We start from the raw sequence: 21,871 nt of genomic DNA, 5'->3' as shown, positions 1-21,871 counted from the left end.
CATTGAATGTAAAACACTATATCATAGTACAAGGAGAGGGGAATTAATTCATCTTTCCAGAGAATGAAAACATCGAATCAACATTTAACTTATCCACACTTGAAACAAAGCAAAGTCGTGTGTTGTATGCCCGCCTCGTTCTTTTTTCAGGTAGAACCTATTCCTGAGAAACGGTAAAAAGCTAGTCCTGAAACAATAAGGATTAATTCAATAGTTTAGCATCATCCCAACTATAGCTTATGTGCCAATTTTGATGCGCTCAGCCTCTCAAATCGTGTGCCTAGAGTTTCTGCAATCATGCTACCCTTCACTTTCCCTAGAAACGCATCAAAGAATCTTCAATAAGTAGTAGTGAAACATGCATTAAGAAGTAATAACATAATAGTATAGTGACTAGGAATCCAAAGCCAGCCGTGGTGCTTTAACCAACAAAGTCTCAACATCAAAACTCCTTAAGAAAGACCAAGGAAATATTTTCTACATGTTGAGAACTCCAAACAGAAATGAGAGGTGCATGAAGAAGGGGAGAAAATCAAATTATTGATTTATAAAGCCATATAGACATAGAAAGGTGGACATATTTAGCCATAGAATTATAAGGTGTACAGCCAGAAAAAATTCCTCCAAGGCAATGTTGCTCCAAGAAATTGAAACAATGCTAGGTATTGCAATTTTAAATTGATCATTGATGAAATCCTAACGTCAACTTTGATAGAGTGCAGAAATAATGATCACTTCAGTTTCTGATATGGTAAAAACAGACATTCAAACTCCAACATTCCAATATTGTGTTGCAGTTCAAACCTAAGGAACTCAGTTAAGTATCTTATCATTGGTGATCATCTGCATAGTAATTTAAGTAATTAAAACAGAAAACAACGAATTGTTTACCTCATACAAGTCTCATTCAATTAACCATTTATAAACAATTAGAGGCTTGATAAAATACAAGGCCATTTACAAAAATATCAACTATCAAACAAACTATGCCCTACAGCAGCAGCAACAAACCCCTAATATACAAAAAAGAAACAAGATACTGCCAACTTTCAAATAGTAATATGCAGTCTTACAATTAATCCAGAAGTGTCAAACCCATTTTTGAAATCAAAATCCACTGACAGAACTTTGCCAAACCTCAACGGACTGCTGATCCCTCCTCGTCACAAACATTTTGTTCCCTCCAAAAGCCAAATTTGTAACCCTTGAGCCTTCCATTTCCTTCACTCTCCCCATCAAATTCTTCCTAAACACCCTTTCTGGCAATCCCTCTTCTCTCTTCTTCAACGAACCCATCACCACCTCAGACCAAAGCTCAATATCACCACCCTTACTACAGAACACTTGATTCCCATGAGCCTCAATCTTACACCCAACCCCTTCTTTCCTCACATTCCCCACCTTCCTATCGTCACCTAAACAAACCCACGAATCATGCCCCTCGCTCCCTAACTTCCTCAAATCTGCATTAAACACCTCTCCGGAATTCACCCCAACTTTAAAAATCGATGACAAACGATCTGAAACAGTAATATCGGAAAAACAATCAACTTTTTCCTTGAATTCCCAAACCACATTCCCACTCCTTATATCCCAGAACTTCACATTCCCTAACACGCCTGACGGTCCACTGTGAGACCCTGCCGCCATTACCACATTATAACTCTCTACCCACTTCAATTTCGTGGCCGGTATAGCAGAATCCAAATCAGCACCAAATATTTCATAATGACCAATCTCGGTAACTGGAGAAAAAGTCTTTAAATCATAAACCATTATCGAATTCGAGTTTCGCCTGCTTGATTCGAAACTCGTAAACAACATATCATTAGATGACCCAATTGCTTGTACTGTTGAACCTGATTTAGTCACATTTTCCCAATTCAATGTCTCCAAGACAAAACCCTTTTTCTCAAGATCCAAAATTTGCAACCCCGAGAAGTCAGTAGCCCCAGCAGCCACCAAGTTTGGGGAAATCGCTAACATAGAATCAATTGCAGTGAATTGGGTCAAAGTCGTTGACTTCCTCTGCAATGACCAATCAAAAGATGTGATCTTGCTACCATGAGACACGTGCAAGGTACCAAACGGTGTAGTTGCAACCGCTGACGCCGTGTCCCGGCTATTCAAGGGCAAAATTAGGGTTTTCTGGAGGTTAAAAGGGTCAAATTGAGATGGGTTTGAGAGGGAATTAACCAATAAAGATTCAATCTTGTAAAACTTTGACTCTTCAATCAAGTCTTGGAGATCATAAGACTTGGCCTTTGAAGGGAGATTTCCGGTTCTTAGGAGGGATAAGAGGATAGAGAATAACTCGGGGTCTCGGTCTATGAAATGGGGACCGAGATGAGTCAACCCGGAGAGCTGGGAAAAGAGGGAACGTGGACCTGCTAGAGTTAGAGTTTGATCTGTTGTTTGAAAGATTTGCCCACCGACGTTAATTGTTACTATGCTTGAACCTGTTGGCGGATTGAGTATGAGTTTTTGGAGATTTAGGTTTTCGTTTCGAGAGGCCATTGTAGTTGTTGTAAAGGTGGGCATTGCTTTTGTATCTTTTTCTTCTATGCCTTCAAGAAGAAACTCTTAACTCCCAAAAATTGAGAAGGTGATGGTGGGCTAGTGGTGGAGGTGGAGGAGGGGGCGGGGATGATTGTGTTATACAAGGTCAAGCAAGGTTGGTGTTTGGTTTGTTAAAAAATAAGTGGCATTGAAGGTTATTTTGATGGCTAGTGTCTTCAAGGGTTTTTTTTTTTCAATGTTTAAGGGTTTTATTTGTTTGAAATTAAAATAATGGTGGAGCCATGAAAGATGATAGACCATTTACTTGATTTATCCTGGAAGTGACGACTACAAGCTGAAAGGTCACCATGCAAACAAAATCAGACAGAATAAGATGATCCAAAATATAAAAATTCCATTTCGTGGTGGTATGGTGGTTGTTGAACAGATGAGAATCCACATGTTTGACTATTGTAATCTTGCTGGTGAAATTTGTTTCTGTTAAACAGATCAGGAGAATTGTGTTTTGACCAATGCTCTAGCATTTCATGCTAATAAATCTTGTAATTTGTAAAAACAAAAACACAAAATTATATTTTTTTATTTTAATGATAACCTTCAGTCATTTATCAAGAGGTAACAAAATAACAGGCCTTTTAGCCCAACGAACCCAGGTAAATGGGCTTTGTTGGAAGGGCAAAATCCTGGATATTTTAATGATAACCTTCGATCATTTATCAAGAGGTAACAAAATAATAGGCCTTTTAGCCCAACGAACACAGGTAAACGGGCTTTGTTGGAAGGGCAAAATCCTGGATATAAAAATAAATGCCGGCAAAACTTGCTAGAATCACGTTGTGTTATAAAAAGAACTGAAAAATAAAGCCGTCGTGTTCCTCCATGCACGGTTTAGTGATGAAGGGCCAACAAGTGATAGAGCTTTTAGCCCAGCGATACCAATAGTTGGAGGGTTAACTTAGCTGGGTCTTTGCCGGGATTAAGATACAATAGTTGTAGAGATGACCGGGGTGATAAGATTGTTAAAATTACGAGTTAACTAATAAATTTATAAGATTTTACAAGTTAAGATATATTTAATATATTAAATTGGATTAAAAATTTAAAATCAGTAAAATTAAAATTAATTTATACAAAATCAGTAAACTCAATCTGATTTTACGAATTTATTAAATCCATCATATAAATCAAGTCAAATCTAAATTTAATGTTAAAATATCTGTTGATTAATTTTGCGAGATTAAACATATTTTTCAACTTGTATATTGGATAAAACTGAAATTTTATATAAAAATAATTGATATATAAAAATATATTATAGTAAATTTTCAGGCCAAATAGAGTTATGAAACATAATATTTCACATGGTTAAATTTAGTTAATTAATATTGTCAAATATGTTAAACGATACCTTTATGTATTGTTTAAGACATATCTAGATCTACCAGTAAAGTTTTGCTTTGATTAAAATTAGGATAAAAACTTCATTTGTTTGCTGAAAAATAGTTTCATTTTAGAAAGTGAATTTTGAAAAAATAAATTATTTTTTGATGTTTGGTTGTGTAATGAAAAATAAGATAGAAAATATTTTTCAATGTTTGGTTATGTCATGAAAAATGAGTTGAAAAACAACTTATTAATATTTCATTTTTCTCAAGTTTATTAGAATAACGAGAAACAAATCTTAAAAATTAAAAAATTGAATGAGAATGAAATTAAAAAAATATAATTTCATAAATTATATCAAATAAAATAAATAATAATTAAAATAATAGAGATCAAATATAAAAAATAAAAGATTAAGAAATTAAAATAATAATAATTATTAATATTTTATAAATTATTTAAAATAAAATAAGTAAAAGAATGGGAACCAAATTTGATACATAAAAAATTTCAATAAAAAAATAATAAAGAAAAAGCAAATAATAATTATAAAAATGAGGATCAGAGTTAATATAAAAATTAAATTTTAAGAGATGAAATTAAAAAATAAATATTCAAAACAAAATATATATATATATATATATATATCAATTAAAAGTTTGAGGAACAAATTTGATATAATTAGCAAATATTATGATATTTTTAAATTGTTCACAACTTCCGGAAAGTGTTTTCAGCTCAAATTTTTCAGGAAAACACTTTCCTGAAAACCAAACCAAATTTTTCTTTGATTAGAAAGTATTTTATGTTGACCAACTTTTCTAACGATAAACAAAAATAAGAAAATTTAGAAAGTAATTTCTCATAAAGTAAATTTTAGGAAACAAATATAACCTAAATATCTAAAACTTTTTAACTATATATCATAGGTTCAATAATTCATCAAAATGAGAGAGAACAATATGTTTGAAATCAAGACTTAAATGTGTCAATAATATATATAAATTAAAGATTCAAGTTACATAAAAGAATTTTAACATGAAATTTTTGTTATCATTTTATTTATTTATTTATTTATTTATTTTAAATAATCATTTTTAATTTAATTTTTTTCTAACGCATTAGACATTGTTTAAGAGTTATTTCATTATTGAAATCATGTTAATTAATCACTAATTTAAACTCATTAACTTACAATTAAAAAATTAAAAAATATTTTATCAAGAATTATTATAACGAGAACAATCAATTATCATTAAATTTATATATGCTTCATACCTTTTATTGATTTCTATATTGATAAATTTTGTTTTGAAATTTTTTATTTTTATATATAATTAATTTATTACTTCATACTATTTATTTATTTTATTTTATTTAGATAATTCGATTATATTATTGTTAACTTATTTTATTATATTTTAATGTAATTTAATATCTTGACTAATATTATTAATAAAAAAATTACTTATGATATAAATTTATTATTCAAATTTATATTATATTTTTCATATTATATTAAAAAAATATATTTTTAACAAACTTAACCGCTCACACCCTTTCTAACTAAGGATGACATAATCTTTATTAATTCTGTATATGATACACTATTCATGCTTAAAAAACCCCCAAAAAACTAACATCTGCCCCTGTTTTCATGTCTCGAAGGACTCAAAAACCGCCTTCATTTAAGGGTAAGTCTACCTTCCTTCCACGGCAGATGAAAAAATCACTACAATTGGCTTCAGTAAGTATGGCGCTTGGTTTCAGCAACCAAAATCTTTCATGGCTCCACAAAGTAGGAATGTAGAGGGCTATTTATGCACCAGCTAGCGAACATCTGACTGCACCATAGAGAAGAAGGACCAGTTCTTGGTTGTTTCACCCTCCTTCCCAATAACACTTCCATGAGCCCACCAGTTCGAACTACTAGGTTTGCGTGAATCTCCTCCATCAGCATTGTCAAAGTTAAATTCATTAACAGAGCCAAGAGTGATGGGCTGTTGCTTTCGATGCTGTGGTGCCTCCCCATCTGTTGAAGGTGTCTCTGGTGTATCATTAGAAGTGTCACCAGATCGACGCTCAAAGCTTTGTATCAATTCAACATAATTCTCTTCTTCTTTAGCTTTTGTTCCATTTTCCACGTATTCCGGCACTGTTTTAATAGAACACGCTGGCTTCTCTTCCACACATCTTGAGGCATCTTCGACACTTAACTCGAAAGAGAATCTATGATTAACAACATGATCATCATCGTGTCCATTTTCTGAATGAGGATGTGAAGCAACATCAGAAAACTGACGACACAGGAGAAAGTTGGGCGATCCGTGCCTCACAGAATCTGGAGTCAGAGCCCCTGAATCTTGATAGGATCCCCATTCACGGGTGGAAAGCTTATCAAGGTTCAAGAGCTTTGGAGGTTCACCCATTCGGAATTCAGGAAAGTGAGGACCACCAACAGCAAATTCACCATCAGGGAAAGGAGATGATGTGCCTGAGCCTGAAACGCCAGAGCTAGGTGAAATGAGTTGGCCACCTGAGCTTCCAGGATGAAACTGATAGGACTGAAAATCAAATGGGAATCTCAAACCAGTAACACCATTTCGCAGGGTAGCCGTAGGGTCAATGAATTGAGCGAAAGGCACCTCTGGCGAGGAAGGTGTAGTCAAGTGGACAGACTCGGGAGGAGGAGTGAAAGGAGCAGTTGATGGTTCAGTGGTGAAAGTTGAGAACACAGGTGGTGAGACTAACTGGGTTTCATGGGCATAAGGACCAATAGCAAAAATAGAGGCAGGCCCACTGGGAGAGTACATGCTAGCAGATATAGAGGTGCGGGACACTAAACCTGCCGGTGATTGTGTAACAGAAGGGGGTTCTGATTGAAAGAAAGAGGCAGGGGAGGAGGGAGGTGCAACAAAGGGGAACGTGACTTCTGGTGCTTGGGCTGAATTTTCAGCAGCAGGAGCACCGCTTCCAGGAGCTGGTGGTTCAGGAAAAAGGACAGCATGCCCAATTTGGCTTTTGTGCTTCTGATATCCAAAACACCAATACATGCTCCAGCGGCTTCTCCATCTTCGCTTCTGTTACACAAAACTAGCATCAGAAAACTGATATAGAACATGAAACCATACCAAATATCCTCTCCAGCAATTCAGGGTTGTTTTTATATTTCTCATGATAAGAGATTCAGAGAAACTCTCATGCACTAGCCATGAAGGAAACCAATGAACTTCCATGTTTTAACACACTGAGCAACTCTATCGATTACGAATCAAAACAAGACATGTTATGTTTACTTTTGAGTTTTGACAGATTGACGAACAATAAATCACCATAGAGAAAAAATAACTTATATTTATACATTACTCCGCTGCTGCTGCAACTGTAATAAACAGAGCTCATTATGCCTAAACACTTCAAATTTTATTGATCACTACCCATCACAAGAAAAAAAAATGAAAAAAAAAGGAGTTGATAAATAATGATATAGATACAAATAATAAAAATCATCAAGCATCCAAGAACGATAATAAAGAAATTATTAACCAAGAATTCCTCTTTGAAGCAGCAGGTTAGGAGAAAGAGAAAAAATGAGAAGAACTGTCATCAAGTGCAGGAAATGGCTTAAAGTAAAAGTTATCGAAACAACTTTATCAAGTAGCTCCCCTCTTATTTGGACCATGAAACCGCAAATCCTTTCACTTGCACGAAATCTCTGCTCTCAATCTATAGATAATCCCAAGCCTATGATACATTTATAAGAAGAAGAGAGATTAATTTCAACTAAAAAAAGGCACTTTCTCCTCTAAATCATATATTCTCTAAGCAAACACAAACTTGAACCAGATAAACAAAAAGTTTTTGCTAAACAACCTAGACAAAGAAAACACAACATGTAAAGCAACATACCTTATCCAACCAAAATTTGCTTTGATTTTGCTTCGAAAAACTTAAATAAATGAAATCAATATCACAAGAATCACCGCTTGATCTTAATTTAAAACTCCTAATCTCACGCATTGTAAGATCATTAAAAACAAAATTAATTACAACTACCTGAACCGTAGCTTGAGGCACACGGTTCTCAGCAGAGGCGATCGCTGTAGCGGCAGCGTTTATAGTCTCTAGAGTATTGTTTGCAGCTCTCGACTCTCCATTCACGTCTCTCATCTCTGCTTATTTTCTTTCCTCTCTCTTGTTTCCCGGAAAATGTTAGCGTTCGGGCGAGAAAATTCGAGTGGAGAGACAGTGATGAAAAGAAAACAAGAAAGCTATCTCTTCCTTTAGTTTTTGGCTATGAAATTTTATCATCTCTCTCTCTCTCTCTCTCTGTTATTCTGAATGTAAAGAGAGAGCGAGAGAGCGAAAGAGAGCCTGCGTCTGTGTTTTAAGTATTCTTGTGGTTTTAGAGGTCAAACACGGCAACTGGGATCAATTAATTTTCTTCGACGACGACCGGACGTTCTGCTTTTCTGGTATTTTGCTACGGAATAATTATGGTATTTATTAAATCTAATCTTACCATTTTAGCCTTGTGATCCACTCCAAATGTTCTCCCCTGTTGTTTCTATATATCTATATAATTGTGAAAATGAATGCACGTGTGGCCATCCCATTTATAGATGGTGCGCGCGTGCATTTACCCCGTGGCCCGCCTCCCTCAACGAAAGTTCTTGCCCTTTACCGGCCCCTCGAGAAAACTTGCACGGCTGCTCTCCCTCCCTCCCTTAAGTCCTAACCCCAAAAAATATCTTAATTCTCAATCACCACAACCACAATATGTTATACATTGTGGTGTAAAGCAAGGGTACAATGGTGGCATCCACATCATTTAATTAGGAAGATGACGTATTTAATTTCTAGATATCATTATTATACCAATTCCTCCCTTTATATATAATAATTCAATATATATATATATATATATATATAGAGAGAGAGAGAGAGAGAGAGAGAGAGAGCCTGGTGAGCATAATCACTGATCTATATAGTCCTTGATGTTGAATGCATTAATTGTTTGGTCGCTCTTTAAAGTCTGAGGTGTAAATAGGATATCTCATCGTCTCAGCACATATATATTGCAATAAATATTTATGCTTACCTGTCAAAAGTAGCTTTTACATATCTTCTACGGATCACTAAAGATATCAATATTTTTGTTTTTTATTTTTTGTTTTTAATTTGTTTTCAGTTTTTTAAAAACTAGAAACTTGATTGATGGGACAAGTCTTTTCTATTTCTTACGGCTATTGAAATAAATACTTTATCCAAAGTTCAAGGCTATAATTTTACTATTTATTCAATCCTCAGCCCATCAAAATTTATATTTTGTTTGTTTTTATATTTTAAAAAATTTAAATATTTTTTATTTTTTATTTTAGATTAATATTTTTTTATTTACAAATTATTTTGATCCGTTGCTATTAGAAATAATTTTTAAAAAATAAAAAATATATTTTAATATATTTTTAAATAAAAAACAATTAAAATCATATTTTTAATCACTTTTTTAATCTCGGTGTAATAGCACTTTTTGATTCTTTAACACCGTGAATCAATTCCCGCATGGGTTGAACTCTGAATTTGATAACCACAAACTAAATCTTAAATCATAGATTAATATTATAAAAACAAGTTTTGAAAATAACAAGAGCCACTTTTTTATTTTCTAAAATTTTCAAATGTTGCTGCTTGTTCTTATGTATTGAAAATAGAAAACAAGTTTTCATATATTGTCTTCAATTTCTCAAACACGAAAAAAATCAAAATCAAAACCAAAACGAAAATGAAAACAATATCATACAATTTCTAGTATACACTGGAGGGCTACATGTATTTACTTTGTTGTTGTGAGTTAGTTGTTTTCTTCTACTGTTTTGTTGTTCTTCTACTTCATGTAAGAAAAGCCTAAAATCATTTGAAGGTTCTTGGGGTTCTGTCTGTAAGGAAAGCCATTGCCCTCTACATCATCTTTATCAAAGTAGTGATTGATACATATAAAAGGTGATATGCGCAATAAGCTTCTAGCAGCTAGGCTTTTTTCGTGACACTTCCCAGTACGTGCTTAACTAAAGTTAAATTAAATCAAGTAATCATAATCTAGAAAAGAAAGAAGGTTTAAGGAGAATTAAACTTGGAATCTATTCTAAATCAAACGAACTAGCTAGGTCATGGCATGATACCTGGCGGCACCAATCACCTTGCATCTTTGAGGCAATGATGATGATTGCATCCATATGTCAACCCACTGGGTCAAATGAAGGTAAAATCATCAGTTGATCTTGAAGTGTCCCACACTCTTGTCTTGCCTTTTGCCTGTTTACTTGGATGATGCAAGGAGAAACGAGGAGGAAATTGAACACGAATTCAAAGAGCGATGTGCTTTTTAGGTAAAAAGGTTGAAAATCTATTTGACCAAAGAGAAAAAAGCAGCAGTGTTACTTTTACCCTAGTTATGATCCTCCAAGACTCATCTACTTTCTGTATCTAAAATTAAGAGGATGATCTTAAGAGGTTAGCGTGTATAGGGTGGATAAAGGATTGTCGTCATGGTCAAAGATATGCTGTCGTTCAGGCCATCAGGATTTAAAGAAAATTCTCATAATTCCTTGGCCGTAATATGAAATATCATTTAGTCTTAGGATATCTTTCAAGGTTTCCATTAATGATTCAATAAAGAGTATATTAATGGAGGTCTAGGGCTATCAAAAGTTTCCTCGTCTTCTCCATATCTATCTACTTTTCAACAACCAACGTAACCACAGAAGGGATAACTACTACCCCTTTGACCTTCACAGTGGTCACCAAAACAAAGATTAATGAAATCATTTTCTATTAGAAAAATATGGTATTTAAGAATATGGTAGTAGTTATTTTTTAAAATGTTTTTAATTTAAAATTACATCAAAATAATATTTTTATTTTTAAAAAATTATTTTTAATAATAATAATACATCGATACAAAAATATAAAAATATTTTAAAAAATCATGGGACACGGATTGCAGGGCAAACCCAAACGACCTTGAAGCAAACAGCAAGATAAAAGAAGTAGGCTATCATGCTTATATTTATTTTAATTATTAATAACAATTATCTTTGAGAATCAAGCGATGTAAAATCTAGTTTATCCCATGACTCATCTCCTATTTGCTTGCAACGAGCATGCATGAATATCACGTGAATATCTTATTGTTATTAAGATTATTACAAACAATTTCATATTTGGATCCAAATACGAAAGGTCTCATTTTCCTTTGTATTATAATGATTGGATTCCATTAATTGATCGTGCTTTTTCGGATAGTGAATTAGGGAAATATTTTTGGTCAAATTAGGCTGCTCTTCATGTTATAATCAAATGCCATGACGTTCCACCTCGCTATTCTTGACTGTTGTTGCTGATGGACTCCAGACGATGGGGTTAAGATTTGCATCTTCTGTCATAGATTGTGGACGACAAGCGAGATGTGGGCGTTTGGAGACGTGTCAACTATCTAACCCGCCATGTAAGTATGAAGAACCTAACACAGGGTGCGATGCACGTAATGCAATGTAATTTCACAGTACTGAATTAATTTTCTGGCGATAATAAGCATGTGGAGGTTGACTAAAGCTTGGCCCTGCAGAACTCTCACCTTAACAAGTCTTCCTCTTATTAGATTCGTATTTATCGATGATGATGCAAGTAAATCTTTTCAGACAAGGGGTTTAGGTCAGGATTTAGATTCATTATTGGACCTCTATTAGATGAGGTAGGCATCTCGTAGGTCGGTGCATCAAATAAAATACACTTATATCTCGGAGGTAATAACTTATCCCCTTGTGCATAAGGCCGTGGTAGCATTCAGCTCATCCAACCAAGAAGAAAAGGGCATCCTGGGGTATTATTTGTGAATTATTTCATGTAAAGATGTTTCAAAATTTATTGAATCCTGTCTCTCCTCGACAGACGAGACATAAAAAGGACAAAACATGGTTATCATGGTGATTCTTGCAGATGTGCCGTCCTTGTATTACTATAGCACGCACTGATGGCAAACACCTGCAACCTGCAAATTTTTGGCATTCAAGCAGCTAAGCATTTTGAGGCGATCTCAAATACATTCTCCGACAGACCATTGGCAGACACGATCATCTCCAGCTGTGCCTGCATTAAACCATGCCGATTTGGATATAAATTAACAAGAGAACAGATCTGGTATCTCAAAGGCATGAGACGACAAAACTTGGGGCTGGTTATAAGAGTGTCATCCACAGCAAACTGGGCACCAGCTGCTTACCTTGGCGAGGTTTTGTCGGGTTTCGTCATAACGTCTCCATCTTGAGAAGGCTGACACCATGCGGGAGGCCACCTGAAATCCACAGAGGTTAATAAAAAGGCAACAAAAAATTATTAAACCTACGTGCATGGTGATAATAGCAATTAAATTCCTATTTCAAGGGTGTAATAAAAACAGACCTGAGGATTAATTTTGTCCAGTTGCACCACAATCTCTCCCAAGAACTTGTACCCTGACCCATCCTTTGCATGGAAATTCACAGGAGAGCTGCAGAATCCTCCAATGAGTGAGTACACCTGTACATCACAGAAAGATTTAGCTTCAATCAAACCTTTGAATTTTTGACAAATGAAGGTGCAGCCAAACAAGCAACTAAACATAAAATGATAATTGATGATTGCATACCTTGTTTGGATTGTGCAAATCATATGCTGGATGACTTAAGAGGTTGCGAACATTTTCAACATTACCAGGAACATCGGACATGGCTTGAAGAGCAAACCATTTATTCACAACCTGACAGAGAGAGAACAGATTATCCAACAAGAAACAACAAGATTATTTCGAAGCTCTGTTCCTTGCAATGGCTTCCAAAGACAGTACGCAGAATCCTTGTGGAAGTCATTGTTTACTGAACATGTTCATTCTTTGATGAAACAGGGAGCAACAGAACATGTCAAATGCATTTCAAGCAATAAAGAGCACCCAATAAGAAATTTACCAGAAAGTCATCCCGCCACTTGTTGTAGAAGTCAGCCAGTACTTCATCATGAATTTCCCCAGGATTCTGGGCTATGGCGGCTAAAGCTGCAAATTGATCAGTCATATTTGTGGCAGTTTTGTACTCATGTAGTGCAAGCTCAGTTAACTCCTGGTCTTCGAGTGATGCAAGATACGCTGAAAATGGAGGGAGAGACAGAAATAACTAGCAAAATTAGTAGTTTTAATACAACAATATAGAAACTTTAAACATTATGATGCCAAGAAACACGGACCAAGAGCAATATTCTTCAGAGCACGCCTGGCCATATTAGCATGGTTAAAGACATACTCTTCTGAGCTCCTATTGTTCTCAACCTGAAAGTATGACACAATCATTCACCCAGTGATTAATCCAGATGTGGAGACATCAAATGTAAATAAAATTAAACCCCGGGTGACTGGCCATACCAAGCTTAGAAAATCTGCTTTCAGTTCAGAAGCAAGCTGCTTCCTGATGAAAGATCGAACAGCATGAACAGCATCAGGATCTGCAACTTCCATCATGTCCATTATTTCTCCTTCGCCTGGTAGAGTTATTGCCTTTGCAATAAATTCCTGGAAAATAAAAGGATCAAGATTAGTCCCACTGATACATCTTCCAAGTACCTTCAGTGCACAAATTTTCTACGTCCTCCTTGCACCCCACAAAAGGGAGGAGGTGGATGAGGAAAATACACTGGCTGTACGGTACCTTATCCAAACTTGAGTCACAAAGTATGCTTCTTAGCCCTTGCACAAACTTCGGGTTCAGAACCAAAGGTTTCCCTTGTTGGAAATCAACAACTAAGCTGAGCATCAGCTTCCTTGCTAAGACTTGTCCAGCCTCCCAGCTAAGAAAAAAGGAAAATGAAAGGTATACAAAAACCTCTCCACCAGTCATTTGAATGTAAAAAAAATGGTGCAAATGCTTAAAGAAAGTCGAACCGGTTGAAGTCATCTGAATCGTGAGCAAGGAGGAAAAACAGATCACTATCAGAGAGATCAGATTCAAGACGGATTGGAGCGCTGAAACCCCGCAATAGAGAAGGTACTGGCCGTTCATGTATATCGGTGAAGACAAATTCTTCCTCTTTCTGCTCAGCACCAGCAGCAAATGCACTTTTTATTATTAAAATTGATGTGGTACAAATTCCTTTTCTTTTCCTTGAGAAATAAAGCATGATAATTAGCATCAATGGGTCATTTCACAACATAACTTCCTTCCTTCCTTCCTTCTTTTCTTTTCTTTTCTTTTTTTTTTTGGTGGCGGGGGGAGGTGGCAGCATCTTGCAGACAGTGTCAACTCTCTGTGAACAACAGGTACCTGTGTTTCTGCTTTCCTATTCTGAAATAGCCTAAAGGATAAACAAGGTGAATATGTACATGATATGTCTTCATTTAGTTTCCTCCATGTGAAAATTAAGATTAGTTTGGCGCACAAAAGAAGTAGAATTGGTTCTGATTAACATGTGGGGGAAACAGGGTCATTCTGAAGTCCATCAAACTTAACTACTAACTAAAATCTTAATGGTAGATCCAGCAACACCATTATTACATATGAATTACTTGTAATGTGTCGACCATGGAAAAACTGAAAAGACAATTTTGATTCTTGGCCAAATATGGCAAAACATGTGGATATAGAAAATTAAAAAGCAACTACAGTTAACAAGATATCCAAGGAGAAAACAGCTAAAACATACAAAGATAAAGCAATCATGGGTTCATAACTATGCTCTCACCTTGGTTAGTCTAAGAATTGTATTATAGGCTAGTTCACTGTTGTTTGCAATGGACCTTAATGCCCCATCATGATACACAGAGGAGAGTAGCATGTCCTTGCCACTTGGATCCAGCAGCCCTGATACCACAGGAATGAACATGGGTTCTTTAACTGGCTGCCCTGGAGTGGGTGGCACTTCTTGACTGTGGAATATCCACATGCAGAGTTGTTAGTCATACCAAAAGACTAATAAATGAAGAATATGTCTCTCACATGAAAATTCTTAGCATGTATACCTGAACTTTAAGGTGAAAGTATGAGCTGCAGCATCATAAGATGAAGTAACTTTCACCAGAGGAGTACCAGCTTGGGAATACCTGTAATTTTATTGCATTCCAAGCTAAGCATAAGGGGAAAGAAAGCAGAGGGTAAATCGAACAAAATAAAAGACAGATCAAATACCATTGTAAGAAATTAGCGAAATCTGCATCATTTGCATCTCGCATGGCAGCAAAAAAATCTTCACATGTCACAGCTTGACCATCATGTCTCTTAAAATAAAGATCCATGCCCTGAAATAGGAAATGAATTCATAATAAATTTTCCAGGATGCGCAGTGTTGGGTACAAATGATTGTTGCATAAGAATCAGTTTGGGGCTCAGACATTTTCTCATTTCTACCTTTCTGAAACCTTGACTCCCTAATAAGGTCTTGTACATCCTGACAACTTCAGCTCCCTGATACACAAGATTAATAACTCAATGCATAAATATCGCTTCTTTTCCACACACTGCATGCATAGCTGCATACACACATGGAAACTTTTCTTACCTTTTCATACACCTGCGAAGAAGAAGGGAAAAAAAAACAAAAGATGAACAATTAGGTAACTGACCCAGTGAGAGGAAAACTAAACAAAATTAACAAATTTCCAAACCATACCGTCACTGCAAATCGTAGGCGGCAAGAAGTCCCATATCCATATGAACCCAAAAGACAGCCACAAAAGTTTAAAAACAATATGAAATTCAAGTCACTGGAAAGCAAGGTGTTTTCTGAAGCTTTGACTGAATATGTCACACAACAAAAACTTACCAGTGTAGAAGTTGTCCATCTGCAGATTAAAAAGGCAGTGACATAAATACAGTGCATAATAAAACAATTAAGCTTGATAAAGAATTGACAAGAAACATGTTAGGTAAATTCATACCTTGATATATGAATGTGGTCGCACAGGATGAGCCATAGGACCTGCATCCTGGATGATCACAAAACAGCTTTGTTAGTGCTTGCACATAGCATGCTAAATCAGAATCCTTGTGAAACTATGCAGAAAGCATAAGCATATATCAACTTATAGAATGTGCAAGTAATTGAAACACCTGGTAGATTCAAACTTGATCTCGCTTCAAAAATCATGAAAAAGGACAAGAAATAACCTGAGGAAACTGAGAAATTCGAAGCCTTGAAACATCAGCAATCCTCTTAACAGTGCGGCTCCCCATGTCAGATGAAAACTCCTAGCAATATTGAAACATTTTCACAAATAAAACAGCAAGTTACTACTTTGATTATACAATTGCCACTTACTATACAGAAAAGAAGAGACGTGTACCTGATCACGAAATACAGTGAGACCTTCCTTTAAGCTGAGCTGGAACCAATCACGACAAGTCACTCTGCATTTATTTAGATATCACTTCATTGAAGTTCCAATGCATAGTACATAGTTTACAATAAAAAATGCATCCATCTCCATGAACAAAAGAACAAAATCCACAACAAACATATTGCAACAATAAAAATTTTACTTCTCTTCATATTAAAGATGAAATGCAAAAACACAGGCACAAAGAGAGGATTATCAATTTAGCTTTGATAAAAACTGGAGCACACTCAAAAAAAAAAAAAATAGAGAGAGAGAGAGAGGACGACTATAATCGAACCTGTTGCCTGTCCAGTTGTGGAAATACTGCAGATTGAAACAAGAAAAAATAAATTCAAGTCAAAACAATACATTCCTCCAAATTAAACAAAAGGTTTAAGGTATAAAAAACATGTTCCTTATGCTATAGCATAACCAACCTCATGACCAATAACTCCAAGAATTGCAGCATAATCTGCATCTGAAGCAGTTTCTGGGGATGCCAAAACAAGTTTGGAATTGAAAATCTGTCAAAAGGCAATCCAGATAGAAACATAAGATCATCAATTATTTTTGTTCTAATAAGAAGTTTAAATAAACAAATATAAATGATGATAAACTCAAGAAAACATCAGATGGCATACATTCAAACTTTTGTTCTCCATGGCTCCCCTGCCAATCAATGAAAATCAAGGTCATGTGAATCATTAAATGTATGAAAACTAAAAGTATTAGTTACCATTATATGGATCAAGCAAGATAAATGATTACGATATAAGCACGTTTTACTAAAAAAAGAAAGCAACTTACATGTTAAAGTCGGGGACAGCAACAATGTTAAAGAGATCCAGGTCATATTCAAGACCAAAAACCTGTTTGCAGAATTACACGACAGCATTGTATACTTAAACACTAGAACCCGTATAAATTAACTGTGAGGTTGTAATCAAACAACGGGTTAGACAAAGATACTCACATCCTCATCCCATTTCATGGCTGCTTTAAGCGAATACATGGCATGTGCAGTCTTGTGTACATCTTGTGCAGGGGTCCAAATTCTTAGTGACACATTTCGACCAGAACAGGTAACAAATGTGTCGTCTCTGCTCTCCAACTGTCCAGCAACCAATGCAAACAAGTAGCAAGGTTTCTTGAAGGGATCCTCCCATAGAGCATAATGCTTACCACCCTGCAACAAGCCAGAGAGGCAGTAATAAAACTATTAGATAGTGGATTTTTTTTAATTTTTTTGGTTGGTGGAGAAGGCTAATCAGCATAACAGGTGAAGTCACCTCAAGGTCTCCTTGTTCCAAGAGATTTCCATTAGACAGCAATACTGGGTACAAAGATTTATCAGCTTCAATCCGAACAGTGTATTTTGCCATTATATCAGGGCGGTCCTGTTAGCAAATTAAAATGAAATAATAAATTCTCGTTGTATAGTAATAAAGCTCAACAGAATTAAAAGGTTTTCCAATGAATTAACCTGATAAAATGTAATTTTGCGGAAACCCTCTGCTTCACATTGAGTGCAAAAAATCCCAGATGACTTGTAAAGCCCCTAGACAGAAAAAGGGCAGTGTAACTTCAAATTGCAAAACAGTAACGAGAAGTATCTGTGAAAGGAAGAAATAAAATATGATGCACCTCCAATGATGTGTTCTTCTGGGGATATATCTCGGTAACAATTTCCAGCGTAAATGTACCAGAAGGTGGTGATGGGATTGTTAAATGGCGTGAATCCAAATGATAATCTCCATTCTGCCAAAAAAAAACAAGAAGAAGAAGGGGAGGATCGTGTCAAAAAGAAGGAGCCGAATTAAGAGATCACAAGATGGCAAGTAAATGTTCTAATTGGGTGTGAGCATTCTGGGACCAGTGAAATGCATAACAAGGAAAGGTATAGCGTCTTCAAAACCGCATATAGGACAGCACCCAAAAAGCAAAAAGCTTTGGAACATGGTTCGGTTGCAAAATCCACAAGCCTAAGCCAGCATTTGGAACAGTGATATAAAGTACATACCTTCAGTCCCTCGCCATTGACTTTAACTGAAAGCAACTTCAAGTCTGCTCCATCCAAAACTAGTGGAGAAGAACCTGTTCCACAGTACAGTTTGATTAGTTGGTGCTTTGGTATCAACAACTGCTATTGTAAGAACAACATTTGTAATGTCTGATCAAATTCCATGAAGAAAGGAGTGGTCTTAATAATTACCATCAACTCTGGGGAAAACAGTTATTTTTGAACTAACAATCGTTTTCTCCTCGCCCAGCAAAAAATTCAAATCCACCTAACATTGTAAGGACATAAACACACAAGGAATGAAAGCCATATACAAGAATTCTCAGTCCTGGCACTCTAAATTTTAAACTTGACTAAGTTTTTTGCATACTGAATCAAAGTAATAGTCAGGCAACTTGTAATCCTTGAGAAATATTTCTTTTGGAGTGTCCATTTTGGATTCTTCAACTTGCTTGGGTAATGGTTCTGTGGCGACCGCACAAATTAGCCTCCTTCTCCCTTGCTTATCTCTCTGAAAAAAAGTCAAGGAATGCAAAATAAGGTCATATGCATGCATGCAACAACAAGAAGAATAAACCGATCACCAAAAAAAAAATCTAAAAAATTGCCATGACACTTTGCAGGGTACATGGATGTGTGTGCGTGCAAGGACGAATTTATGGATGGGGGGCAAATTTAAAAAAAAAAAAACAAAAGAAAAGAAAAATTCAACCCCAACCCTCCCTGTTTTTAGAAAAATTTAAAAAAAAAAAAAAAAAGAAAAGAAAAATTCAACCCCAACCCTCCCTGTTTTTAGAAGTTTCTGGAAAAATCATGTGAAAATGCCCCTTCCAATCTCCCACCCCACAAATGGTAATGTTGCACTTTAGCCTCCCCCCCAAGAACCGACGTCTGGTTTTGTCCCTTAGCGTGTAGAGATATGGTGTACATGCTTGGATGAATTGTGTTTAGACATACAAGAAGAAACCAATAGATGTAACTTACATATAATGCTGGGTATGAAAGCCAAGACTTCCTTGAAAAGGCAGCCTGGGTAAAAATTATGATTTCAGAATCAGGGCATTAGCTGGCAGAACTTAGACTACATGGACGAGATGAAGCCAAAATAATCATAGACAAATTTCCTATCCATATGCAAGGTCACGGGCGGAATGGAAAAATTATACAAACCTCTGAACTGGGGAAACCTCTGTGTTTCAAGATATTTCTCACTGAATTCTGAAAGCAACTAGCTTGGCCTATAGTTTGAAGCTGCACAAAATAAACGAACACGGTAAAGGATACATGAGCAAACTACAAAAAAAAAAATTACAAAATCACCAGCCAAAGTTCAAAGCAAGCTAAATCTCAAAATCATATAAAAACAAGGAACTTAAAACACATGTAACACATTACTGGTAAAAGCAAGTCCTTTTAAGGATATAGCATAAATGAAGCTGGTGCAATGATGGCTACAGAAAGAAATAACATTTATGCTCCTTTTGGCTGCTAATAACTCATTACAATAACAACATAACAGTCTCAGCAAACAAAGCTTTACACTAAGTTACCAACACCAGCACATATAATATACATATGCATGTGTTGCATAAAAATCAATGCGAAAATGGGATAAGGGTAATCACAGGAGCAGAAGAGATCAAACCCAAGAGGCTGCTCTTTGCAAGACAGGAACTTTTGCATGAAAGAATCAATCTAGCCATTTTAAAACTGGCAAGAGAGAGAGAGAGAGAGTCCCTATATGAACTACTATAATGAATCTATCAGTTAATGATAAAAACTCTTGAAACCCATGAAAGGAGTCAAAGATTGATGAAAATAAAAGATACCCAAATGGCCAAAACCCGCCAAAAGGCACCTAAAACGTTGTAGGGTTGTTATAGATAAATGGATAATTCAAAACATGGACAGAAAAAATTCAGAAGAAAATATAATAAAAAATAAAGATAATAAACATGCTTTAGGCATTAAAATGGGAACTCAATTTGGGTAAAGGAGAAGATAGATTTACCTCGTTTCGATTATCTGATGAAGAGAAAACAGAAGATTTGTTTTTATGTTGAAAACAAAACCTTTGATAGAACAAAGAGATGATAGATACCTTGCCCCCACAAAAACAAGATATTTTTAAAATATAGTAAAATTCGTTTGATTTTCATTTAGATAGTGTATGTTTTGAATGTTGTGATCGTTTTTGCTGCTAAAAAACAAGTAGGTGTTGTAGATGTTTGTTTTTATATTTTAAAAATGTTTTTTTTTAAATAATTTTATTACTTTTTACTTTAAATTAATATTTTTTTATATTTTTAGATTATTTTGATATACTAATATAAAAAAAATAAAAAATAATATTTTAATATATTTATAATAAAAAATATTTTAAAAATAACCATAATTGCAATCCAAAATAAGTTCTAAAGATTATGAAACATATTTTTTAAAATTATTTTTTTATTTAAAAATATATTAAAATAATATTTTCTTTACTTTTTAAAAATATATTTTAATATTAATGTAATAAAAAAATCTAAAATAAAAACAAATTTAATTTTTTTAGAAATACTTTCGATACATAAAAATAAATAGATTCTAAAAATATAATTAAATTTTTAGTTAAATAAAAAATAGTTTAAATTATTTGATTAAAAATATTCATGTTAATAATTAAAAATATTATGTAATAATTTCATAACTTTAAATTATATAATAAGAACATGATTATTAATACATGAAAAATATAACAAAACAACACTAAGATCTTATTCTAGCCAAAAAAACTATCAAATGCAAAGTTGATTCAAAACAATATAAGCATTATTATTATTTGTACATCTTCATAATTAATATAGTTTCATTGTCATTTATATTATTATTTGTACATCTCCATAATTAATATAGTTTCATTGTCATTTAAACTAACTTTAATTTATGACAATTATCCATTCAAGATAATCTATAATTTATATGATTTTGTGAATACGAGGTTTAAATCTTGTAAAAAATAAAATTTGAAAGGCTATTAAATTTTTTAAATACATGATTATTTAATTTTTTTTAATATAGTTATATGGTATTATTGATGCTAACTATAATTTAAATTTATTTTTTATTGAATGAATATATATAGTTTACAAAGATTTTCATATCTTTTTCCACATTTTAAACATACATTCAATCAAATAACTGTTTATAAGCATGCACGATCTTTTTTATTGTCTTTCATATTAAAAATTTAGCAAGAAATATATTCCAATCTTTATATATGATCTAAAAATTCATACTTATTTAAATATCTAATATCTATCAAATAATATTTTTTTACTGTAATAATTAATGAATTTCCAAGTTATTACACAAAGAATGGTTATCTAGAAAAATCGTAAAAATAAGATGACATTTTTCTCATTTAATTACCTTCGGATAGTTTTGAACAACTTATTTTAGGCTTGTTCGATTACCTCCAAAAAAAAAAATATGCATTTGTCATGTGCACTACATTATAACCATGCGCAATCAAAAGTGAATTACAAGTTAAAGCAACATATAATCATTAT

At 34.3% G+C, this 21,871-nt stretch overlaps 3 protein-coding genes across 11 annotated transcripts; all 3 read right to left on the bottom strand.

The window, feature by feature from the left end:
• Positions 1-71: 71 nt before the first annotated feature.
• Positions 72-2,994, bottom strand: LOC105124363 (BTB/POZ domain-containing protein At5g41330). The gene is made up of 2 exons (XM_011024367.1): positions 1,074-2,994; positions 72-316 (listed from the first exon to the last, which is right to left on the bottom strand). The coding sequence occupies exon 1, from the start codon at positions 2,539-2,541 to the stop codon at positions 1,108-1,110; it is 1,434 nt and encodes a 477-aa protein (XP_011022669.1). The 5' UTR covers positions 2,542-2,994; the 3' UTR covers positions 72-316; positions 1,074-1,107.
• A 2,468-nt stretch (positions 2,995-5,462) lies between these two features.
• LOC105124362 (uncharacterized) lies at positions 5,463-8,465 on the bottom strand. 5 transcript variants are annotated; one of them, XM_011024365.1, is made up of 3 exons: positions 7,960-8,050; positions 7,553-7,647; positions 5,463-6,983 (listed from the first exon to the last, which is right to left on the bottom strand). In XM_011024365.1, exons 2-3 carry the CDS (start codon positions 7,583-7,585, stop codon positions 5,733-5,735), a joined length of 1,284 nt encoding a protein of 427 aa, XP_011022667.1. In that variant the 5' UTR covers positions 7,586-7,647; positions 7,960-8,050; the 3' UTR covers positions 5,463-5,732. The 5 variants fall into 5 exon arrangements, with proteins under 5 accessions (XP_011022667.1, XP_011022668.1, XP_011022664.1 ...); XM_011024366.1 differs by lacking the exon at positions 7,960-8,050 and adding an exon at positions 7,813-7,942; XM_011024362.1 differs by lacking the exon at positions 7,553-7,647 and having other exon boundaries at positions 7,957-8,465.
• Positions 8,466-11,778: 3,313 nt separating this feature from the next.
• Positions 11,779-20,452, bottom strand: LOC105124361 (puromycin-sensitive aminopeptidase-like). 5 transcript variants are annotated; one of them, XR_842032.1, is made up of 33 exons: positions 19,943-20,214; positions 19,488-19,568; positions 19,302-19,346; positions 18,688-18,828; positions 18,510-18,585; positions 18,318-18,391; positions 17,942-18,055; positions 17,781-17,855; positions 17,587-17,694; positions 17,271-17,483; positions 17,105-17,166; positions 16,939-16,966; positions 16,735-16,821; positions 16,596-16,621; positions 16,265-16,328; positions 16,089-16,169; positions 15,860-15,907; positions 15,745-15,763; positions 15,592-15,596; positions 15,481-15,492; positions 15,330-15,386; positions 15,111-15,220; positions 14,945-15,025; positions 14,668-14,851; positions 13,871-14,019; positions 13,638-13,776; positions 13,355-13,501; positions 13,180-13,261; positions 12,906-13,081; positions 12,586-12,700; positions 12,364-12,480; positions 12,185-12,256; positions 11,779-12,051 (listed from the first exon to the last, which is right to left on the bottom strand). XR_842032.1 is itself a non-coding variant. In XM_011024360.1 (33 exons), the coding sequence occupies exons 4-33, from the start codon at positions 18,748-18,750 to the stop codon at positions 11,971-11,973; spliced, it is 2,661 nt and encodes an 886-aa protein (XP_011022662.1). In that variant the 5' UTR covers positions 18,751-18,828; positions 19,302-19,346; positions 19,488-19,568; positions 20,329-20,452; the 3' UTR covers positions 11,779-11,970. The 5 variants fall into 5 exon arrangements, 4 of the variants coding, with proteins under 4 accessions (XP_011022662.1, XP_011022659.1, XP_011022661.1 ...); XM_011024360.1 differs by lacking the exon at positions 19,943-20,214 and adding an exon at positions 20,329-20,452 and having other exon boundaries at positions 12,590-12,700; XM_011024357.1 differs by having other exon boundaries at positions 12,590-12,700; positions 19,943-20,197.
• Positions 20,453-21,871: the final 1,419 nt, after the last annotated feature.

Source organism: Populus euphratica, unplaced genomic scaffold, assembly GCF_000495115.2.
Source record: "Populus euphratica unplaced genomic scaffold, PopEup_1.0 scaffold4.1, whole genome shotgun sequence".
NCBI classification, from domain to species: Eukaryota; Viridiplantae; Streptophyta; class Magnoliopsida; order Malpighiales; family Salicaceae; genus Populus; species Populus euphratica.
This window is presented reverse-complemented; position numbering and strand designations above follow the sequence as displayed.